The sequence below is a fragment of the Phalacrocorax carbo genome, chromosome 9 (assembly GCF_963921805.1).
Source record: "Phalacrocorax carbo chromosome 9, bPhaCar2.1, whole genome shotgun sequence".
NCBI classification, from domain to species: Eukaryota; Metazoa; Chordata; class Aves; order Suliformes; family Phalacrocoracidae; genus Phalacrocorax; species Phalacrocorax carbo.
The window spans coordinates 35619124-35636442 of record NC_087521.1 but is presented as its reverse complement, the minus strand read 5'-3'; the positions used below and the strand labels follow the sequence as shown (position 1 = coordinate 35636442).

At 52.9% G+C, this 17319-nt stretch overlaps 1 protein-coding gene across 4 annotated transcripts in view; it reads right to left on the bottom strand.

Moving 5' to 3' along the window:
• The window catches only part of TXNDC16 (thioredoxin domain containing 16), a 43009-nt gene extending 25925 nt beyond the window's left edge, over positions 1-17084 (bottom strand). The window contains exons 1-11 of one of the 4 annotated variants that reach the window (XM_064461124.1): positions 16967-17084; positions 16396-16711; positions 10457-10660; positions 9412-9494; positions 7441-7514; positions 6677-6751; positions 6218-6339; positions 5156-5246; positions 3305-3461; positions 1561-1727; positions 400-460 (exon numbers count right to left, since the gene is read on the bottom strand). In XM_064461124.1, coding sequence (XP_064317194.1) covers positions 400-460; positions 1561-1727; positions 3305-3461; positions 5156-5246; positions 6218-6339; positions 6677-6751; positions 7441-7514; positions 9412-9494; positions 10457-10625 — 999 coding nt within the window. In that variant the 5' untranslated portion in view covers positions 10626-10660; positions 16396-16711; positions 16967-17084. Of the gene's footprint in view, positions 1-399; positions 461-1560; positions 1728-3304; positions 3462-5155; positions 5247-6217; positions 6340-6676; positions 6752-7440; positions 7515-9411; positions 9495-10456; positions 10661-16395; positions 16906-16966 lie in introns of those variants that run through there. The other 3 variants (XM_064461125.1, XM_064461126.1, XM_064461127.1) reach the window with 3 other exon arrangements.
• Between the last annotated feature and the right edge of the window lie 235 nt (positions 17085-17319).

Below are 17319 nucleotides of genomic sequence, written 5' to 3'. Positions count from 1 at the left end.
TAGTTTCTCACTCATTTCCATCCCCATCTTTTGAACGCCTTTCCTAAGGGGCCAAGGGCCTTTAGAAGTCCAAATCTCTGGGGAATTTGCACTTGGACTACTACCTTAGGTAGTTCACAACCTTCCATTGCCTTAAGGTGTAACGGAGATGTCACCCTACATTTTGAACCCAAAATAAACAGTTTCCTTTGTCTCTGGTGAGTAGGCACTATTGCTCTGCAGTACCAAACTCAGACAGTTCCAAATACAGGCGTGCATCTAGGGAAAGACACTTCCCCTTGAGCTTCTGTGAAGGCTGATGAATAACAACAGAGGTGAGCAACACCCCAACACCTCTCAAGAGCACCATGCCCAGATAGGGAAACAAGAGTTGTACAATAAAGAAATCCAGCATCTAACCTCATCTGGTGTCTTGAGAGCGACGTTTGACCGGAGCAGAATATTCAAATCTACGAGGTCCCTTTCAAAATACAAAGTGAACATTAGATGGTGTGATATGCAAGATCACCCCCTCCGCTCAGCCTGCCTGGCTGGCGAGCCCGCCTCTCTCAGCCGCACCACGTCTTCACGGCGGCGTGCTTCAGTGCCCAGAGAACTTGCAGGAACGCAGAATCAGCATCAACGGTGGAGAAATAGGCTCCAAGTGACCTGGGGGGACTGACACCATGTGTGGTACACAATATGCTTATTTCACAAGGGGCTTGGATTCCCTTTCTGTGATTTGGGTCTTTGCCCACGCACTGGTAGCCACGTCCCAGCGCAGCTGATCTGCTGGTGGATTTCAGCTCATGAGTAAATATGGCCAAGAAGTGCCTACGTACAGGGAGGTACCACGGTGGCAGAAAGCTGGAAGAAGAGAGCCCACACCCATCCTTCCTCCATCTCCTCCCATTTTCACGGCTGCCAGCAGACATCCCCAAAGGCCATACAACCACGCTTACGGGGGCCGCACGCCTCTTTTGGCAAGACACCACAGAAGCATTTGCAATCACAAGCCAGTCTGGTGTACGCAGGCTACTCCTGAGCCCACAGAGCAGAGATAAGCAACCAGTGGTCGAACCAGAGGAAGCCAACAGATCTCCACAGCACAGCTGCCCTATGGCCAGCCACAAGTGTCTCCTCCGGTCCTCCTGGGGAACAAGTGTGCTGGTCTAATTCATGAGAGCCCTCGTTGACTGAGGAGGCACCACTTACTGAGCAGAGACCCCTGCCATGTCACAGCACCCGCAGTCCACCTCCTTTACCAGATCTTGTGCCCTTAATCTGAGGGCAAAATACCATCTGAGCTAAATTTCCTTTCCAAAATATCTCTTAGTCTGACTGTTTTTCCACTTCTAAGTCAGCAAAAGCCTCAAACACTTTCAGCCAGTCTGAAACCAACCTAATCTGATTCTGGACACGTCCTTAAATGTGACATTCTCTCACAGGATATAACCTAGTTTTATCGCCTCTGATACAAATCTGAATAAGACCACTGACTATTGTCCTGGTGGTGGGGTAACCAAGCTCAGGAACACCACAAGAAGCAAGGAGAACCCCAAAACACCTGAGAGCAAATACCTGGACAAAAGAGCAACTCCCGCTTTCCCCAAGAGCTGCCAGGCCACAAACTCTGCTGTCCTCCTGTCAGCCTCGTAGGTCTCTTTCTGGCTGAGGATGAACACAAGTGGTAGCCCAAGCTGTAAGTGAACGGTGGAAACCTTCTCTGGGTCCTCAGCAACCTCTGTCTGGAGAAGAGACATGGTTATACTGCAGCACATCTCTATGCTGTTGAAGGTACCTCAACTCTTACCCTCCACAGCCTGAGCCACCATGTGTTCCCCAGCCACAGAAATAAGGATACCCTCGAGAAAAAAGCCTCCAACCCCAATTCTAAAACCTCCATCAAAGCAGAACCCACACAACCCTGGTTAAACTGTTCCAACCTGTCACGACCCTCCCTGTTAAAAACCTGGGCTTTATTATGCATGTTTTTTGTGACTTAGTAACTCCAGATGTCAAATCTCCATTAATTTTTATTTACCTGACATCCATTCCCCAGAGCAGTTTGCAAACCGCAGCCGCAACATGCAAGAGCTGGCATCTTCTCCCTTCCTGCCTTGGACATGCTGCTTCATGACAGCACGGAGCTGCTCAACGAAGTGCCTTCCCTCCACGCGCCTAACCCAGGGGGCTGGCCAAAGGCGGCACTTCCCAGCTCATCCACCCGTCCTTTTGGCTGGGCAGAGATGTCACCTGTGGGAACTGGAGGCCTGCTGAAGATCCCTGCCCAGTGGGAAAAGGAGATAGGAGGGAGCCTCAAGCCCCTTGTGCTCACCAAGGCAGGAATGACTGGTATCGAACTCCCCAGGGTGCAGAGCCTCCTGTGGGGAGCCTAGAGGAGCAGCCAAGGACTTCGGGTTAGTCTAGTTTGGGGAAAAGGAGGCTGAGGGGCAACCTCATTGCTCTCTGCAGCTTCCTGAAGAGGGGACGTGGAGGGGGAGGTGTTGATGTCTTCTCCCTGGGATCCAGGGATAGGACATGTGGGAATGGTTCAAAGCTGCGCATGGGGAGGTGTAGACTGGACATTCGGAAGCATTTCTTTTCTGAGAGGGTGGTCAAACACTGGAACAGGCTTCCTGCAGAGGCGATTGATGCCTCAAGCCTGTCAGTGTTTAAGAGGCATTTGGACAATGCCCTTAATAATTTGCTTTAACTTTTGGTCAGCCCTGAAGTGGTCAGGCAGTTGGGCTACATGATTGTTGTAGGTCCCTTCCAACTGAACTGCGCTCTCTCCTCTCCTCTCCTCTCCTCTCCTCTCCTCTCCTCTCCTCTCCTCTCCTCTCCTCTCCTCTCCTCTCCTCTCCTCTCCTCTCCTCTCCTCTCCTCTCCTCTCCTCTCCTCTCCTCTCCTCTCCTCTCCTCTCCTCTCCTCTCCTCTCCTCTCCTCTCCTCTCCTCTCCTCTCCTCTCCTCTCCTCTCCTCTCCTCTCCTCTCCTCTCCTCTCCCTGATGTCCAAGTCCAAGGGGTACCTCCGCCCCGTTCCCACTCACAGTGCTTACAGACAACTAGAAGAGCATACATGGGTGCCAGGGCTCCCGGGAAAGGTCTAAGGAAGCTGAGCAGTGCAATGAGTGTCACTCCCATCCAGCTCCATGCCTGTTCCTTGCTTGGACCCAGCCTGGGAGCTTTGTCATTAACTTCATAGGGAAGGGGCAGATTCTCACGCTCAGCCTTACCTTCTGCTCACACCTCCCTCATCCTCACATCCACCCCAGCTGCCCTCACACCACACAGCCCAAGTAGCTCCTGTTCCCCAGCCATACCACCAGAGGAGCCCCCATGAGTTTGAGGTGCCTGTGTATGTTGAGCATCGTCAGAGTCTGCCCCATGGCCGTCCTCCTGCAGGGCTGCGCCAAGTCCGTGGCCTGCTGGCAGTGGCAGAACAAGAGCCGAGCAGACGACACATCAGACTCATCATTGCTGTGAGAGAAAACAAAAACCATGCTGAGCTAGGCATCCACTGCCGGGTTTTAAAACACCCTGTTCAGGGTTTGGCAGGCTTGTGGGACCTCTTCAAGAGCCCTGCTACTGACAGGTACAATTGTGTCCAGGCGCTTTTCAAAATTGTGCTGGCCATCTAATAAATACTCTGGCTCTCTGGGTGCAAATGACCTCAATCCAGGAATATTTGGCTCAAGAAGGACACAAATTGAACTTTTCTCAGTGGAACCAGCCGTGCCACTGCAGTGGAGACCCTGGCCAGAGGAGGACAGCTGAAGTACAGCTTTGCTTATGTCTTTTACCTCACTGATGACATCTTACAGACTGTATAAGGGGTATTGCACCTTATAACAGCATTGGTTTTGGCTGCACCAAAAGAAGCAGTGAGATCGAGTTCCCTGGATAGCTCCCTGGTTAGCAGTTCCTGCTTTGATACCATCGCTGGTTAGCCTGAAGGTCAGCTTTGGGCGGTCACATTACTTTCCTTATGCACCCATTCCCCGTCTCTACAATAGGGATCATCTTCTCTGCAAAGGGTTTTAAGATCTCTCTATGGAAGAGCAGGGTGCAGTGTTAAGACCTCGAAGCCTGCCACCCTGGTTGGCTGAAAGCTATTCACGTCAGTGAAGCTACCACCATTTCATCAGCTAAGGAGGTGGCCTGCTGGTGTCCTCCCTGCTTTAAGCGTAAAGAAGCCAATTCCTGTCCAAATGACAACCGTGCCATCTAGTGGCAGCCACAAAATGCTATCCCTGATCATGACCCTGCAAGGACGCCCTGGTGTCACCTGTGAAAGCAGGCAAATTGTTGTATAAACGCTTTGCTGAAGATGCAACATGCTGTGTGATATTCCAACCTTGCTCCCTCTCAGTTTCCTGACTGCAGTAGGTCACATCAGCAGCAAGCCGCATAGGAGGATCTGCCCTTCTAACGCAGCTCCTCCCGCGTGGGAAGGGGATGGCCTGAGCCGGCCAGCTCCAGTGAAGCCATTGGGTGGGAATTCCCAAATGCAGAGCTCCAGGGAACCGTGCCTCGCGCAGCTGAACTGCAGAACTCACTGTTGCCCGGAGTTGTGGAGGTGAAAAGTAAAAATGTGTTTAAAAAATTCTGGTGGCCGTTAACACCATGATACAGGTTCAGCTCCCACCCCTGCGAGTCCTTAAACATCTGACTGCCAGAAGATGGGAGGCTGCAGGCAACACACACCTATTCCCTCACACCCCTGGTAAGCATTATGGCCACCACAGAGGTGAGATATGGAGCTGGGTGGGCTTTGCTCCGACCCACTATAGCAGTTCCTACCCTTCTCAGCTGGCCAGACTTGCTCAGCAAAGCACAAGGCTGAGTGTTTTAAGACTGTAACATCAGCTATATCAGCCTCCCCGAAAACCCATGGCTGAGGTTTGATCAGTCAGCTCTGGAAAGGAGACAGTAGGCCCATCTCCTGTAAAATCCTATTCAATGACTGGTCACAAATGGCATGGCCAGTCCAAGTCCAGGAACACAAGCAGCAGCTGGTTTTGGAAAAGCAAAACAGATCTGACTGTCCACCCTTGGCATAACATCCTAACACCATCCCAGATTTGACATGGGGATCTGAGAAACCAAGAGTAGAGCAAAAAGCGCACGTGAGCAGCTCTACCTGGCGTGGGCGGGTGTGTGTTTGGACATACCCAGTGTCTTTCAACAGCGTTGCTTCAGTTGTCAGAACAAACTGGTGGACAGTCCCATAGACAAAAGCTGCCTCCATCACAGCTCTGTGCTCTGGAAAGAGAAAGGCAAGCCCAACTCATCTCAGCTCCCTCCAGACCTCTCTCTTCATCTTTCCCAGTTGTAAATATCAAGGCTTGGGCTTTCAGAAACTCTCAGTAAAAAGCCACAGCTGTCTGAAGACACACTATGAAGGTAACTGAGTAACTGGCGCTGAACCCAGCTGCGGACCCCCAGTAAACACACAGGTGGTGTAAGCAAACCCGTTCTACTGCATAACCAGAGGTCTGCCAAAGGGTTCATTTATTTATTAGGACAGCAACCTCTCGAGTCCAGCTCTGAATCATAGAATCACAGAATCATTAAGGTTGGAAAAGACCTCCAGGATCATCAAGTCCAACCCCCAACCCAACACCCCCAGACCTCCTAAGTCCCTGCCCCAAGTGCCATGTCTACATGGTTTTTGAACACCCCCAGGGATGGTGACTCCCCCACCTCTCTGGGCAGCCTGTGCCAGGGCCTGACCACTCCCTCAGTAAAGACATTTTTCCTAATATCTAATCTAAACCTCTCCTGATGCAACTTGAGGCCATTTCTTCTTAAGAAGAGGAGGGAGCAGAGACCAACCCCCCCCTCACTCCAACCTCCTTTCAGGCAGCTGCAGAGAGCGACAAGGGCTCCCCTCAGCCTCCCCTTCTCCAGGCTAAACGCCCCCAGCTCCCCCAGCCGCCCCCAGCACACTTGTGCTCCAGACCCTGCCCCAGCCCCGCTGCCCTTCTCTGGACTCGCTCCAGCACCTCCATGTCCTGAAAGTTTTTGTGCTCACAGCAAAATTTTTCTGCTGCGACTGATCCGTTTGGAAACACAGCAAGACAGAGAGAGGTGGGGAAGTTGTGTCTAGTTGGCCCTTTCAGGTTTCTTTGATCCTCCATTTGCAGGATTTAGGGTCAGAAATCCAGCTCCCTTGTACCTCAGTAAAAAAGGCTCTGGGAGGAGAGCAAAGATGAAAAGCTGAGTGTTAATACCTGCTGTGCCGGTAGCTGGTACGTAGGCAAAGACCATGTTTGACCTCCCTTTCAACGCGTTTTCAATGTTCTGAAGATCTGCCAGTGTTTCAACGTATTTAACTTCATTAAAGAGGAGGGCACTGAGGAGTCAGAAAAATAACCTCATTAGCACTGCTTTCTTTCAAGAGCGAATTTGCTGCCACGTAACAGTGGTGGGAAAAACAAGGTAAAATTCCAGCTTCTTGCTGGCAGATTGAAGATTCACAGCCAAATACAACTGCCCAGATGTGTGTTGGTGAGTCGTCTCAAGGATATAGATTTAGCAGGGTCAAATCATACCAGAGAGAGAGGCAGCCTTCTGCTGGGCGGAGATCAGCCTCTGGAATATGTGGGGTTTGTATTTATGCATAACTCTATATCAACAAGGAAAAATGGGAAGTAAAGGATTTCACAGAGATACATCTGGTCGGTACTTACAACAAAACGTTAGCAACAATGGAGTCCACGTCAAACAAGGCGTCGGTGGGGAACTCTCTGATCAGCATGTTACCTCTGGGGAGAGAAGAAAGAGTATCACCAAAGAAATTACGAAAGATTAGCTACACATAACAAATTAATTTTCACCCTGCTGAACACTTCCAGATATCTGCTGGCAGGTGTGACTGGAGAGAAAATGTCAGGATTGAATTTGGGGATTTCATAGGACCAGGTGTCCAGGCAATGCTGTTTTAGTGAAGTCACCTCGGTCACTGCCATCTCGCTCAGCTTCTGGGGCCTTGATGAGAAGCCTAGCCCAGACTGACAGAAGGTCTTCATATACCAAGCATCACCCTGTAGACCCTCCCCAGCAGCAGAAATGTTTCTGTGAGTCATGTACAACAGTCAATGAGAACTGAGCTGACACACGGACAAGATCCAGCTGACAACCCATGGAGAGACCAGGAGCTAAACCTTTGCGTCCAGGGCAGACGAGCTAACCACACCAACAGGAAGAGCACCGAAGTGTGTTTCTTTCTAGGACTAGATCCAAAACACAGCGTAACTCTGGGGGACCTGGTGGTGGGACGCCGCGAGGACAGAACAACACTGATGGAGGATTTCGCTGAACTCTGTATGTCACTGCTGTCCCCATGGCTCCTCTCTTCCTGTGCAGACATCCCTCCGATCACTGACAGCGTTTTTCCTCCAGACATTTGCACTGGAAAGCAATCACAGTGTGGTGCCCAGAAAATCCCCCTCACCTGAACAGGTAGGCTTTCCTTAATGCGTTTTCTTCTCCACAATATCTTGAGACATCCTCTTTGGGACAATTAACCTAGACATTGAAACCATGTAATTAGACATTCAGCTCTACAAATGACTACAAACATACCACTACAGCTCACTTCCATTCAGGGGTGTCAATACAGCCTTTCCAAACCTGCTGGGAGAGAAAATACAATAAAACACAGTCCAGAGCTGGGGACTGGAGTGTGTACTTCAGTTCTCCAGCTCAGCCTGCCTTGAACTGGGTCAGACAGGATCAAGAGATCTTATGATCCACCCAGCATATTCAAAGTGACAGATTGATGCTTGCTTATCAAACCCAGCCTGTGTCTGGAGGGGATTAAATACAAACACATGCATATATAAGCACTTCTTATAATCTAATTACACTTGCCTGAATTTGTCATTCCCTCACCTAAATCTGCATAAAGTTTCAGCTACAAACCCCTTTATATGAAATATTTATTGCACTGAATTGAGAAGTAGTGAACTGACCCATCCATCATTCTTTGCATTTTGAGCTGGCAGGAGGGAGCTGTGGAGGGAGTTGGGCAAGTCCCACCTTCTGAGTGAGATGAGCAGGCTGATGCCCTCTTGTCCAGCACGCTGGGGGGCCTTCTCTTCCTTGCACCATGCCCACAGGTACACAGCAGTGACCAGGCAGCTCCACAGACCCACCCAGCTGCTGGGAGGCCAGATTAGATCAGCCAGCTAAGCCTAGTACGCGGGGTTGCCCATGAAAAAGTCCCATCTGCGGGGAAAAATGTGAGTAGCTGAATGTTCCCTCAGCCCATGTGCACATGTTCATCGACTGTTTTGACCTGGACAGGCTGGAGAGCTGGGCCCAGGGGAACCTGATGAAATTCAACAAGTGCCAGGTCCTGCCCCTGGGGAGGAACAGCCCCCCACACCAGCACAGGCTGGGGGGGACCTGCTGGAGAGCGGCTCTGCTGAGAGGCCCTGGGGGTGCTGGGGAGCAGCGAGGTGACCCTGAGCCAGCACCGGGCCCTTGGGGCCAAGGGGGCCAGCGGTGTCCTGGGGGCCATGGAAAGGAGTGTGGCCAGCAGGGCGAGGGAGGTTCTCCTCCCACTCTGCTCTGCCCCAGTGAGGCCACATCTGGGGGGCTGCGTCCAGTTCTGGGCCCCCCAGTTCAAGAACCGGGAACTACTGGAAAGAGTCCAGCAGAGAGCTATAAAGATGATCAGGGGGCTGGAGCTTGTCTCTTAGGAGGAAAGGCTGGATTTGTTCAGCCTGGAGAAGAGAAGGCTGAGGGGGGATCTCATCAATGCCTATAAATATCTGAAGGGCCTATAAATATCAGGAGGATGGGGCTGGACTCTTTTCAGTGGTGCCCAACGCTGGGACAAGGGGCACAATTTGGAACGCAGCAAGTTCCACCTGAATATGAAGAAAAACCCCTTCCCTGTGTGGGTGCCAGAGCAGGGGCACAGGCTGCCCAGGGAGGCTGTGGGGTCCCTTCCCTGGAGACATTCACCCCCCGCCTGGACGCGGCCCTGTGCCCCTGCTCTGGGGGTGCCTGCTCACGCAGGGGGTGGGACGGGATGAGCTCCTGAGGTCCCTTCCAGCCCCCGCCACTCTGTGATTCTGTGACTGGGAGCCCAGGAGAAGCTCAGGGCTGCCCCTGCCTGACCCTCAGCACTGCCAGTCCTCTGCTGTGTCTGGAGATACAGGCACAACACTGAGCCTCTCTGGGACACAGGAACCTGCCCATGTCCTGCAGGCAGAAGGTGTGACACAACCCACAGGCAGTAGATGTAAGGCCAGGATAAAATGGGATGCCTTGGTCTGCCAACACCTGCTTTCTTGTGGGGTCCCGTTGCTGTCAGTCCCCAAGGTGGGTCAAGAGAAGCTCTGTTCACCCCACAGGAAGCCCTGCAGAAACAAATCTGCAGAAATAGCCTGTCCCGTTCCTCATCCCCATTTACCTTCACCACCGAAATGCCATAGTCCTGGAGGGCCTCAGCTGAGTTCTCGATCTGCTCCAAGAAGGGCTGGGCACCAGGAGAAACTGAAACACAAAAAAAAACCCCTGGTTTCCATCCCTTCCCCTTACAGATGAGGCAGCTGAGAGTACCTTCAGGGCAAGCACTGTCTCTGCTCTGGCATGGTAACAGCATGCTGAGGTCCCCATGCAAACATCCCAGGACATCCGAGCTGACCTGAGCAGGGCAAGCAGGGAGCTGTGGCGTGCTGCTGGCAGAGGGGCTGGGTGCTGGCTGGGGAAGGCAGATGGACTGGGAATGGTTTTGTCAGATGGGTGCTGCTGGGCTGGGCCACAGGTCCTCAGAGTCAAGAGCATCATCCTGCCACACACTGAGACAGTGCTTGACACGATATGGTCTTGCTCTTACTCAAAAAGGGTAAGGTATTTACTGAAACAAAACTATGGGCAACAACACCAATGCCCACAGACTCCCCACCTTCCTTTCTACCAAGCCCAGCCTCTCGATGCTGGCGTGGGAGCCGTGTTGGTGTCTCAGCCCATGCCAATATCTCTGGGAGACCATACCTGGGGGTCATGCAGGAGCAGAATAAGAAAGGCAAGGCCAAGGATCTCCCTGTAATTCTTGACAGTCCTTAGTTCCCCTCTTTGCAGGGGATCCCCCTTTCCGTGGGAGGTACCGTGGAAGAGAAACCCAGCCCCTTTGAGGGGACAACTCCTTAGGAGGCTGGGTTTCTCTTCCATGGTATGTCCAGAAAATAAACCAGAAAATTAATGAAGAGACTTGAAGGAGTGTGCCTGGGGACACAGCCAGGAAAGATCCCACCCCAGGAGGTCTCTGCCTGTCAGGAACACTCAGAGCTGTGCAAACACAGATTCACCAGCTGAGCTCGGCCAGCTCTTTAAAATCACTTTGCGTTTAAAAGTCTCAAGAATTGCCTCCCCATTGTCCCACTTTCACACACACCCTCACACACACCTTTGCTGAAAACCCAGGCTGATGTAAACGCATACTGATAAATACATACCATTGTGGCTGAAATAAGCCAGGGATGCTCTGCCGGCTTGCAAGCTACTGAAATACTCCTGGGGGCTCAGCTCCTGCAGCAGCCTTGCACTTCCCTGCATCCGGATGGAGGAAGCACAGAAGAGCAGGAAAAAGAAGGAAAAAACCCATCTGTCCTTTTGGGCTGACATGGCTGTTATCAGCTACAGGCACGGGAGAGTCACAGCTGGGAAAAACAAATAAAAACCATACACATATATGCACATATATGAGTGCCTTCCACTTAGGTAGGTGCAGGATGACTGTAACTTCCAGATGTGACACAAACGTCTCAAGGACATCATGAATTAGTCACTAGAATAGCAGGTGATTCAGACAACTGTAAAGATGATAGAAAAGGCTATTCCCTTTCCTTAAGCAGTATCTGCAAGCACATGGACCCTCCGTGCTTTCAGTTTAGCGCTGTTTTTCTTCCCTATTTTTTTTTCTTTCAAGTCAAACACGAATTACACACACAGGCAGAAAACAGTGGCCATATCATACAAAAAAACCCCCACCCAAACTGTCCCAATTCCTGTTAAAAAGCTTTGAGGAAGCCATTAGCCTTTTATGTGCCACTGAAAGAGGTGTTCACAAAGGTACAGGCCATATTGCCTGCTTCAGACCATGCCAAATGATGGGGGGAGGTTCAAGAGCCCTCCTCTAGTGCCTGCCCCATCCCTCCGCCATTCGGGGTTTCAGCTACACCAAATGCAAGAGGGGTTTGTGCAAACTCCTCAGGCTTATCACACCTTGCTTGGTCCAGCCTCAGGTTATTCTGACATCGGTGGCATGGGAGCAAAGCCCATGACCCACACCAGGCTGCGGGGCAGTCCCAGCAGTCTCCCTTCCACACCAGGTCTCCACGTGAAGCTGGTTAGGAGAGGAGCCAAGGAAATTTGTGAGATGCTTCAGAGAGCGGGGCAAAGACCAAGAGTGCAAGCCTGCTGCCAGGGTTCACCAGCTGCCCTCCCCAGGCTGCCCGGCCGCAGCTGTTTAACTCTTCTTGCTTAAATTAAGGGGCCCAGGACTGCTTCATGGGGAGAACTACTACAGGATGAGAGAACACCTTCTTCGCACTTCATTCCCCTGTTTAATACCAGGTTCCTCGCAGCCTGCTCTTCAGGTATTGGTTTTTGCTGCTGAGTGTGCCGGAGCATCGCTGGCCCCTGGTCAACAATGAGACAAAGCTGGAATTGAAGCCATGTAGAAGCTGTTTGCGTCATAAGCTGCAGCATTTTTCGGTAACAAACGCCCCTGTGTCCATGGACTGTCATTCCCTCCAGCACCCAGATACTGCCAGCTTACTATCGCTGTTCTGTGATGAACCCAAACCCAAAAGCTCAAAAACAAGCAGGCAAAGCCCCTCTGCCTTGCTGCAAGAGCAGGGAGTTAGTGAAAGCCAGGCATGCTCAACCTTCACAGGGTCCCTCTCATGTAGGTGGGGTGCTTGGATCAGGCCTGAATGGCACAAAGGAACAAAGACAGAGCTGAGAAAGGCATGAATTTTTTCATTTTCATCTGTAAAAAGCTCCAGTTCTCTCCCTTCCAGCTTTGGGAAGTGCCAGGCGTTTCTGGTCCTTTGCCCTCCCATCTGTTCCTCTGGCTTTCAGAGGGGACAGAGATCAGGGCGGGGGGGGTGATGTTTATTAAAAGACAAACTTGGCTACAGCAGGATGGAAAAATAAACTCAATCCTGGCATGTGGGAACCAGCCCAGGTCAAATGGGGAAGCTTACTGTCAAGGAGACAAGAGGAGCAGCCCTCAATGACTCAAAGACCTCACGGCAGTATACTTGGAGGGTGCCAGCAGTTTAAAACACAACTCCAGCTTCTACCCAGCCCCGATCACTCTTCATGCCTCCTCTGGCTCTTGTAGTTTTTCTAGCGTCCACCTTCTGCCCTCTCCACATCCCTGTGTGACCGCTGCTTTTTGCACCTCTCCCAAAATCAGCCCTGTCTGCCCCTGTGCCCCATCAATCCAGACTTGAATATTCAGCTTTTAGGTCATTTCCTCTGTCACCTTTTTTCCATCGACATCAAATTAACACCACAGGGCTGGAAACAGCCAGAACCCTGTACCGCAGCCACTTGCAGGATTATCAGAGATGTGTGAAAATACCAGGGATGTGTGAACCAGCAATGTGTCACTGCTGGGAAACCCTTAAGCCCACGAGCCACGGGGCAGCCTAGCACAGCATAGATGGTATGGAAGACCTGGTTGGTGTGTTCACTGTCGTATCTCCAAGACAGAGCCAGGAAAGGTGGTTACGGCCACTGTAGATGACCTAAAATATAACCAAATACACCAGAGACACCCAGCACAAACTCTTGTGTTGGCATAAATTGCTCGTGCAGCATCAGTTTTGCTTGGGAATCCTGCAGCGGTAACCACGGGTTGGGATCCCAGCATCACCTCTGTGTTCCCATCTGCTTTCCCTGACACCTTGCTCACAAAGGCCCTGGCTGCCAATATTTATGACTGAGGAAGCTGCAGCATATTTCATTCAACAGAGGGTGATGTGAGGTGGCTTTTAAGATAAACAAGGCAAGGGAGAACCACTGTCCTGGGCTGCACAGCCAGCCGGGTACCAGTTCCATCATCCATGGACCTCCCTGAACCCTGGAGAAACACCACCAGCCTGGACTTAAATGCCAGTGATGTAAAATCTCCCACATCACTCAGCAGGGTATTTTCCTCCTGGTGTTCAACTACCTTCTTACAAAAAACCTACGCTTTATGTGGTCCAAATATGTTACACTGCTGCTTCCCCTTTGTTTTATCTCATTATATTCAACAAGGAGAAGTGTAAGGTCATGCACCTGGGAAAACATAACCCGGGAGTGCAGCACAGACTGGGATACACCCGGCTGGAGAGCAGCTCTGTGGAAAGGGACCTGGGGATCCTGGTGGGCAGGAAGCTCAACATGAGCGAACAGTGGCTGCTGCGGCCAAGAAGGCCAACAGGATGCTGGGTTGCATCAAAAAGGGCATCGCCAGCAGAGAGAAAGAAGTCATCATCCCGCTCCACTCAGCGCTTGTCAGGCCACACCTGGAGTGCTGTGTGCAGTTCTGGTCCCCGCTGTACAAAAAGGATGTGGACAGGCTGGAAGGGGTCCAGAGAAGGGCCACCAGGATGATCCAAGGACTGGGAAGCTGCCATATGAGGATAGGCTGGGAGAGCTGGGTTTGTTCAGCCTTGAGAAAAGGAGGCTCAGAGGGGATCTCATCACCATGTGCCAGGACTTAAGGGGTAGCTACAAAGAAGATGGAGACTCCCTTTTTACAAGGAGTCCCATGGAGAGGACAAGGGGGATGGACACAAGTTGCTCTTGGGGAGATTCCGATTGGACACCAGAGGGAAATTTTTCACACTGAGGCCAGTCACCATTGGAATAATCTCCCCAGGGAAGGGGTTGACTCGGCCACATCGGACACCTTCAAGAGTTGTCTGGACAGGGTGCTGGGCCATCTTGTCTAGACTGTGCTCTTCCTAGAAAGGTTGGACTAGATGGTCCCTGAGGTCCCTTCCCACCTGGGATTCTGGGATTCTGTGATTCTGTGATATCGGTATCCTCCAGCCTGCAGAACCTTCAGTTAACAAGTTTTAACTCCTAAGGCAGATGTTCTTAAATCAGGAGCATTTAGGATGCTCCTAAAAGGAGCCACTTCAGCCTCTCCTGTGGCGATCAGCACAGATCAGGCCTTTTGCTGCAGCAGGTCATTCACCACGCACCCAGCTGGTACTGTTTTTTGGCAGCCGCGCTCGCCTGCCTTTCATGCCCTTCCTGCAGCAGTTAACCAATGTGCTGCCCTCCCAGATTTGCTGGCAGAGGGGACACGCAACATCCATGCGGAGCCAACTCAACTCCTGAGCTACAGCAAGCTAAGCAGGCTGAAGCACTCTGCCCCAGCCCAAATCAGCCGCCTGCTGCTGCTGCTGCTGAAAAATGCACGGGAGAGCATAACACTGACAGCTCTTCTTGCACTTTGGACCATGCACACAGGTTTCCTTTAGGGGATCCAGAAAAACTCCCTGAAAAGCTCTCCGTTCCAGCCCTCTGCTCTGCGGATCCATGAGAATCCCTTCCGCCACACGTCACTGCCCGACCAGCAAACCCTTCCCAAACACATCCAACTTGCTTGCAGCCAGCTTGCCCCAAGACGGAAGCTGTCCCAACAGCTGTATTGTCTGCAAATCTCTTTTCTCCTGAAGACATGATAAATTGGCTCTTGGGGGCCAAAGAAAGCACCCTGGGATCCCACTGAAGCATATCTGGATGGCGCTGACTCTCTGGTGACAACTCACTATGTGAAACTGTCACCCTGCAGCCACTTCGCTGCCTGGGGAGGGGTAGGTTTGTCCTGTGGGTTTTTAATTCATCAGAAGACCACGCAACTCCAAGTCACTTGCCTGATAACCGTGAACATATACTGCTGACAACTGCTGAAATATCGCGGAAGTCAAGCAATATTTAAGTCTTTTTTTCTGCCGGGTAGGGTTATCTGTTAGTTTTATGGAATCCTGTGGCTGCCCAGCAATAACCTCACTTCCTTACCAAATACTGCAATTTTTTTGCACATTTTTCACTACATGCTCCCCTTTCCTGCTCACCTTTGAGAAAGCAGCCAGCGCCAGCCTCCTCCTAAGCAGCAGACAGGTCAGGTTAATTATCACTGCCCAGTTTTGCTGGAAAGGAGCTCAACCCAGCTCCTTCCAAATTTTCCAAAGCTAAGTTCTTTGACCCGACTGACTTGAATAAGGTCAAGAAGCTGCTGTTCCTCAGCACTTGGAGCTGGGACAGCGTTGAGATTGCTCCCTATCACTTTGGGATGGGCCTGCAATCATCCGTCCAAAATACCTGCTGGCCCTTCCCACCTGTCCCTTCTCTCCAGCAGCCTGCGGAGGAGGCAGGGGTTGCAACCTGCAACTGCGAGGCTCTGGCAGCCGTGCCCCCGCATCGTGTGCTGCCACAGCCGTGTCCCTACAGCTGTGGGAATGTTTCCACCCGTGCTGGACACCCCGACAAGCCTCCCAGAAACGCTGGGACGCACAGCAGACTCGTGCGCTGCTTCCAGGCAGAAACCAGAGCCTTGCTGTGGAGGTATTTATCCTGCATTTATCCACAAAGGCTGTTTCAAGCCGGAGCGCTGCCAGGCCTTTTGTGCACAGACAGGCACACTTTTCATCCAGCAGCGTTTTAAGGACGTTGCAGATTGCTGCGTAATCAGCCCACGGTGCAAATCCATGCCAGGGCAGCTCACGAGACCGGAGGCACATCTGGCACATCATGTCAGATGATAACGGAGCTCCACTCTGCGCCGCCGCCTCTCCCCCAGCCTCTGGCCCCCTGCACCAGAGAGGCCTGATTTTCAGTGCAAATGCAAGATACGGGCCTGCAGTCAAGGGGACAAGGGTGCCTACAGGGGCGGCTGCGGTGAGTGGCGGGAGCAGCATCTTGCAGCGCAGGGATCCTTCCCAAGGATCAGCAGCAGAGGTGGGAAACACATCGACATCGAAGTGCATCCCAGCCTGCTGCCCAGCGTGCTTTGCCTCACTGTTTTTTTTGCAGTGATGCTCCCATGCTGCCTCATCTCCTGCCACTTCCCGGACAGTTTCACTTTCATTTTCACTTCCAGGACCCACTTCCCAGCACCCAGTAGCCCTGCTGGGCCTCGCTTGCTAGCCAAGGCTGCAGGAGGGACACGCTGCAGCCCTTCCCTCTGCCCATGCTGGGAGAGGAGCGCTTTGATGCCCGTGCGCAGCAGACAGCCCGCAGCATCCCCCACTGCTGCCGCACCGCTGCCCCCATTTAATCTGTCCCTGGGGATCAGCCCCCCCAAAATCCCTGGAAAGCAGCTGGCGCTGTGACGATGGACATTGCCGAGCTGCCTCCAAGATGGCTTATGGATGTCACCTACCTGGGTGTCCTGAGCTGAAGTCCTTGTCCCTCCACCACGGCTGCTAGGAGAGCATCACGCATCCAGGTCTCCCCTTGGCCCCAGCAGCCCCCTGAGGTCGGCGGCCTGGCTGTGCAGCTGGAGAATCTGCGAGGCGGCCTTGTCTTACACACTGGCAATGGGATGCCAAAAATGAAGCTGGCAGGTCTGTGCCAGTCCGGCCCTTCCAGCGGTGGGATCTCTGAGACCCGAGCTGAGACGTCTCGGTAGCAGGGGTCTCTCAGCTGTTCACGGGACTGCTGTGATCCCTGAGCTTTCCCTACAGCCACAGGGATCGCTGCCCATACAGAAAAGACAACACCCCCCTCACACCCACGCAGGCTGCTGGGGGTGCCCAGATCCCCTGCACAGCTCCGGTGACCCCTTTAGGAAAGCCCCCTGCTTCCTACAGGAACCCCAGACGAGCCCCCAGAGGTAGCCGACCCAGGGCAGATGCTCCCTGCCCCTCTTGCTGCGGGGACCCCTAGAGCTGCCCCCCAACCCCCAGTTGCTCGGGGCTCCCCAGGGCCGGCCCTGGAGCTGCAAGGCTCACCCCGCTGAAAGGAGCACCCCGCTGCAAAGCGCACCCCGCTGCAAGGAGCACCCACGCCCGCGCGCGCCCCGCGGCGCGAGACCCAGCGGCGCCGCGCGCGCTCCGCCCCAGAGTGGGCGGGGTAGCGAGGGAGGGAGAGAGGGAAGGGTGGGGGGCGGTGCCGCCTCCCGCCGCCGGAGGTAGGCGGGGAGCGAGAACGAGGAGGCGGGCGGCGGCGGCAACCCAAGAAGCAAAGAAGAGACCGACGGGGGCGTCTGTGAGTGACAGTCGGTTACGACCAGTCGGCGAAGAGGATGGGCGCGGTGGGGGCGGTGCGGCGGGGAGCCAATGGGGAGCGCGCGCTGTCAGGAGCG